This window comes from Oncorhynchus clarkii, chromosome 10 (genome assembly GCF_045791955.1).
Source record: "Oncorhynchus clarkii lewisi isolate Uvic-CL-2024 chromosome 10, UVic_Ocla_1.0, whole genome shotgun sequence".
Taxonomy (NCBI): Eukaryota; Metazoa; Chordata; class Actinopteri; order Salmoniformes; family Salmonidae; genus Oncorhynchus; species Oncorhynchus clarkii.
Genome location: NC_092156.1, coordinates 61,377,845 through 61,384,369, shown reverse-complemented (window position 1 = coordinate 61,384,369; position 6,525 = coordinate 61,377,845). Strand labels below are relative to the sequence as shown.

General features: G+C 41.5%; 1 protein-coding gene across 2 annotated transcripts in view; it reads right to left on the bottom strand.

Moving 5' to 3' along the window:
* Window positions 1–3,110: 3,110 nt before the first annotated feature.
* Window positions 3,111–6,525, bottom strand: part of LOC139418913 (uncharacterized) — a 74,366-nt gene continuing 70,951 nt past the window's right edge. For both annotated transcript variants that reach the window (XM_071168698.1, XM_071168697.1), the window contains exon 7: window positions 3,111–5,860. In XM_071168698.1, the coding sequence (XP_071024799.1) occupies window positions 4,745–5,860 (1,116 nt within the window). In that variant the 3' untranslated portion in view covers window positions 3,111–4,744. The remainder of the gene's footprint in view (window positions 5,861–6,525) is intronic.

Sequence of the window (6,525 nt, the reverse complement as noted above, 5' to 3'; positions counted from 1 at the left end):
CACTGCAATCTTCCTCTGTTCTTCAGATATTCAATTAATCAAAGTAAGACCACTCCTGGTTGCTCTGACGGACTTTTCCCAAGAGCATACTTCAACATTTTCGACACCTTAAATGGGTCTCCCACATATACTGTACATCCTTACTCAACAAATGCATCCCAACAAGAAGCGATTCATTATCATTCATACACATCCTCCACTCCAATTTTAGACAATTAACTTTTTGTTCCAGTTTTCGATACTACTTGTCTATTCAGAACATTAGTCTTCACCAACTTCGCTTGACGCTCTGCTTGATTTCAACTCAGCATCCACTTACGCCATCTTTCGTACCCAACAAAAAACATCCCGCCATTTTCTCCCACTGTTTACTTCTGTTTACACTGAAGAGTAGGATGTTATTGGTTGGCATCATAGCTCAAAGTGTGTTGAAAAATGAAAAATGTATGATTGCTGTTCTTTGAAATACGTTACTGCTTACTACATTACACATTATCTCCTATGATCAGTATCTTTCAAGTTGAGAGCAGATTTGTTTAGAAAGAACATTGTGTTAGCAAGAATAGAGTAGAAAATAATAAAATGGCTTTATTCCATCTACATCACCTCAGTAAGGTAAATATTAAACTGTCCTTGTGTTAGCCTAGGTTTAGTCTCTCTAAAAACATGTATTTACTCAAGTCTGTTTCAAATGACAAGTTAATGAGGGGTATGTGGTTAATAACCTTACCCCAAGGCACTAAACATAACTAAACTAAACTCAGCAAAAAAATAAACGTCCTCTCACTGTCAATTGCGTTTATTTTCAGCAAACTTACAAATATTTACACATGTTACGAACATGACAGGATTCAACAACTGAGACATAAACTGAACAAGTTCCACAGACATGTGACTAATAGAAATTGAATAATGTGTCCCTGAACAAAGGGGGGGGGGGTCAAAATCTAAAGTAACAGTCAGTATCTGGTGTGGCCACCAGCTGCATTAAGTACTGCAGTACATCTCCTCCTCATGGACTACACCAGATTTGCCCATTCTTGCTGTGAGATGTTACCCCACTCTTCCACCAAGGCACCTGCAAGTTCCCAGACATTTCTGGGGGGAATGGCCCTAGCCATCACCCTCCGATCTAACAGGTCCCAGATGTGCTCAATGGGATTGTGTTAAGGGATTTTTATGAATAATGACTAAATTATGTATACATTTAAATCAGAACTATAACTAAACAGAATACTACTAATATGTTACTGTATGGATGTATGAATCTTATTATAATCATAATACTGAATGTAATGTGTGTAGTTTTCGTCAAGAATTAGAACAAGGACTTTCTGTTCCTTGTTAGAAACAAATGGAGCTATTGTCAGACTGGCTGGAATGCTGTGTTCCTTACAGGACATCCTGTCTCTACCCAGGGAGGGGAGAGACTTTGGGCTAGTAGTAGATTGTCTGCCACCTGTTAAACAATGTGGGAAGGCTTGTGAACTATATTGCCATTGTATCGGAGAGAAGGAGGAGCAGCATTCAAAACGCTATAACGAAATGTGATGTATATAAACCAATGTACATTGTATTATATTCAGTACTCTCGAGAATAAACGCTATTGATTGATTTTGAGACTGGTCTCTGTCCATTTTATGCAAATAAGTATCTTACAAATTCTTAGAAATGGGCAGAGTGTTTTAATTGAATTGGTTGATGAACATAAAGGAATGAAATTCCTTTAAAAGATTGAGATCCGGGCTCTTAGCTGGCCATGGCAGACCACTGACATTCCTGTCTTGCAGGAAATCACACACAGAACGAGCAGCATGGCTGATGGCATTGTCATGCTGGAAGGTCATGTCAGGATGAGCCTGCAGGAAGGGTAGCACATGAGGGAGAAGGATGTCTTCCTTGTAATGCACAGCGTTGAGATTGCCTGCAATGACAACAAGCTCAGTCCGATGATGCTGTGACACACCGTTCCAGACCATGACGGACCCTCCACCTCCAAATCGATCTCGCTTCAGAGTACAGGCCTCGGTGTAATGCTCATTCCTTCGACGATAAACGCGAATCCGACCATCACCCCTGGTGAGACAAAACCGCGACTCGTTAAAGAGCATTTTTTGCTAGTCCTGTCTGGTCCAGCAACAGTGGGTTTGTGCTCATAGGCAACGTTGTTGCCGGTGATGTCTGGTGAGAACCAGCCTTACAACAGGCCTACAAGTCCTCAGTCCAGCCTCTCTCAGCCTATTGTGGACAGTCTGAGCACTGATGGGGGGGATTGTGCGTTCCTGGTGTAACTCGGGCAGTTGCCATCCTGTACCTGTCCTGCAGGTGTGATGTTTGGATGTACTGATCCTGTGCAGATGTTGTTACACGTGGTCTGCCACTGTGAGGACGATCAGCTGTCCGTCCTGTTTCCCTGTAGCGCCGTCTTAGGCGTCTCACAGTATGGACATTGCAATTTATTGCCCTGGTCACATCTGCAATCCTCATGCCTCCTTGCAGCATGCCCAAGGCATGTTCACGCAGATGAGCAGGGACACTGGGCATCTTTCTTTTGGTGTTTTTCAGAGTCAGTAGAAAGGCCTCTTTTAGTGTCCCAAGTTTTCATAACTGTGACCTTAATTGCCTATCGTGTAAGCAGTTAGTGTCTTAAAGACCGTTCCACAGGTGCATGTTCATTATTGTTTATGGTTCATTGAACAAGCATGGGAAATAGTGTTTAAACCCTTTACAATGATCTGTGAAGTATTTGGATTTTTACAAATTATCTTTGAAAGACAGGGTCCTGAAAAAGGGACATTTCTTTTTTGAGGAGTTGATAATATGTCAGCTAAAGAATGGTTCTCAGATATTCCCAGTGTGCATCTCAAGCTACACTGCTATCATTTCTCCCCGTTGTGGACACTCCTATGTCAGGTAAGGTTACTCTGGAAAGAGAAGATCTTGTAACATAGTTTGCACTTATAGTGCCTCTCCTTAGTGTGAACGGTCTGGTGCTCCTTCAAATAGTTTGCCCTAGCAAAGCGCTTCCTACATGTGGGGCAGGAGTACCGCTTGATGCTCGGCCTCCCACGTTGATAAACTGCATTTTTTTCTTGGGATTTTTTAAAATTTGACTGGAAGTAATGAAACAGGCATTTGTAAACATCATATAACCTACACAGTACAAACACAAAATGCAACATACTTTTTTGAAACAGCCTGAATTTAAAATAGTTCAATTCCGATTTTGTCACCGGCCTACACACAATAACCCATACTGTCAAAGTGGAATTATGTTTTTCGACATGTTTACAAATGAATTAAAAATGAAAATCAAATGTCTTGAGTCTGTATGTAAGCCTAAATCAGTTCAGGAGTGAAAATGTGCTTAATAAGTCACATAAGCTGCATGGACTCACTCTGTGTGCAATAATAGTGTTTAACATGATTTTTGAATGACTACCTCATCTCTGTACCCCAAAAATATTGAATTATCTGTAAGCACCCTCAGTCGAGCAGTGAATTTCAAATACATATTCAACCACAAAGACCAGGGAGGTTTTCCAATGCCTCGCAAAGAAGGGAACCTTTTGGTAGATGGGGGGCGGGAAAAAGCAGACATTAAATACCCCTTTGAACATGAAGTTAATAATTACACTTTGGCTGGTGTATCAATACACCCAGTCACTACAAAAATACAGACATCTTTCCTAACTCAGTTGCCGGAGAGGAAGGAAACCGCTCAGGGAGTTTAATGGCTCTGATAGGATGAATCAACAACATTGTAGTTACTCCACAATACTAACCTAATTGACAGAGTGAAAAGAAGGAAGCCTGTACAGAATAAAAATATTTCAAAACATGCATCCTGTTTGCAAAAAGGTACCAAAGTAAAACTGAAAAAAATATGCCGATGAAATTAACTTTTTGTCCTGAATACAAAGCCTTATATTTGGGGCAAATCCAACAACACATCACTGAGTACCACTCTTCATATTTTCAAGCATGGGGGTGGCATCATGTTATGAGTATTCTTGTCATCAGCAAGGACTAAGGATACATTTTAGGATAAACAGATACGGAATAGAGCTACGCACAGGCAAAATCCTAGAGGAAAACCTGGTTCAGTCTGCTTTCCATAAGACACTGGGAGACAACTTCACCTTTCAGCAGGACAATAACCTAAAACACAAGGCAAAAATTATAATGGAGTTGCTTACCAAGACAAAATTGAATGTTCCTGAGTGGCCTAGATACAGTTTTGACTTAAATATGGCAAGACTTAAATGTCTGTCTAGCAATGATCAACAACCAACTTGACAGAGCTTGGAGAATTTGTAAAATAATGTGCACATATTGTACATTCCAGGTGTGTCATGCTCTTAGAGACATACTCAGAAAGACTCACAGCTGTAATCATTGCCTAAGGTGATTCTAACATGTATTGAGTCAGGGGTGTGAATACTTAAGTAAATTTGCTAGTTATATATTTAATTTTTAATACATTTCTAAAAACATGTTCACTTTGTCTTTATGGGGTATTGTGTGTTGACTGAGATTTAAAAAAAATATTTAATACATTTTTAATTCAGGCTGTATTAAACTAAATGTGGAATAAGTCAAGGGGTATGAATACTTTATGAAGGCACTGTATGTGCCTTATACCGTTTATATCAAATGTCTGGATGCAATTTTCAACACTGAAATCTGTTACTCAGGGTTTGATCTAAAACATCAGAAGCTATCGAGTAGAATTGTAATTTTCTATGTTATAGAATGGAATGTTTTTTCTGCTGGTGTATGCTGAGATAGCTCCTCTCTGAGAACCTCTTCTCGCAATGCGTGCAGGTGAACAAACCGCTTTTCTCCCATGTGGACCTTCAGGTGCACATTTAGCTGGTACTGGCGTGAGAACCTCTTCTCACACTGAGGACAGCTGTAGGGTTTCTCCCCTGTGTGGACCCTCTGGTGCCTCCTCAGGTCACCAGCCTGGGCGAAGCGCATGTGACACTGGGTACAGCTGAAGGGTTTCACCCCTGTGTGGACCCTCTGGTGCTTCTTCACATAGTTCACCTCAGCAAAGCGCTTCCCACACGTGGGGCAGGCATACGGCTTGTCTGGGTCCGTCCTCATGCTCGGCCTCCCACATTGTGATCCAATGACACCAGAGGAGGTAGAAGCAGGCGCCACCACCATCAGGTGGTTAGTCTTTGAGCTCCTTCCTTGACCTCTAGCCATTGTTTGGCTGTTGTTGGAATTGTGTGCTGTGTTATAGCATAAGTACCTCTTGTGGAGAACACCCATCCTGACCCGGTCTGTATTGGTGGGGTAACCATGAGGTAACCGAGGAAGGCTAGACCCAGGTCCAGGCTTTCTATGTACCCATTCACTAGTCATTAGACAAGACCCTGAAGGAGAAGACCGACTTGCTGATAGACTACCACCAGGGGGGGCTCCTGTCACTCTCTGTGAAGGCTGAACCCCAGGCTGACATGCTCTGTTCATCATGGATGCTGTGCTGTTTGTATCATAGGAACAGGAGGGTCTCTCTCTATCAGCCCCAGACCCTGCTTCATCCCTGCACTGAGACTGTGAAGAGAAGGGTCTGGGCTGCAGACTGGATCCCTGACTGGAGCCTCTGTCTCTCTGATGACCACCAGGACTGAAGTTGTTCAGTCCACCTGTCCACTGGTTGTGTTCTACGTGATGGTTGAGTCTTTGTTCCTCGTGGTTCCGTCTTGAATCTGAATCAGGAAGGAATAGTGATGGCTCTTGATCCACTGTCCTGATCCGGGGCCAGGGTTTGTGACCAGCCGCTTCAGAGGTCCAGTCTCTCATACCAGCCACACCTGATATCAGCAGGTCCTCATGGACTGCAGACTGTAAACACAAATTGAACAGAAGATAATATAAAGGTTTATATAAGGAACGCTTTGCTGTACACACAGAAACATGACATTATAAAATGTTAACCAGTCAAACCTATCTCTAACACTGTAACATACTTAACAATACAGACCCATTGGAGTTTATTATAAATAACAAATGTCCATATCTGTTGACTCAAGAATGAAGTATAATGTGTTGGTTCCACTGAGATAAGGGAAACTCAGACCCTGCAATGATACAAAAATAACCAAATCAGTCAGTACAGTTTTTATTTACTTTCAACAAAATGGTCAAACAGTCATAACATGAAGTACAGAACTTTTATTGCACAAAACGATACGTGACAAGTAGAATAACTTTTCTCACTAGGGTAACACTTGACCTTTTCGGTAAATATGGTACCCTCGCTTTGATAAAATTACATTTTAGAATACTTTGGAAAAGGTTCAACATTACGTTACACGGATCTAATCTATTTTGTCAAGTAAATTAAGGCACTATCATTATCCCACTATAAAACACCAGTATCAACCTATAGGGTTGATACATAGTTGTCACTTCAATGGTGAAGCATTTTTACAGACACAATCACACCAACCATCACCATATCATATATTTTGCCTTATCACACTCGTTCACCTCATCCAGTTCCCTGC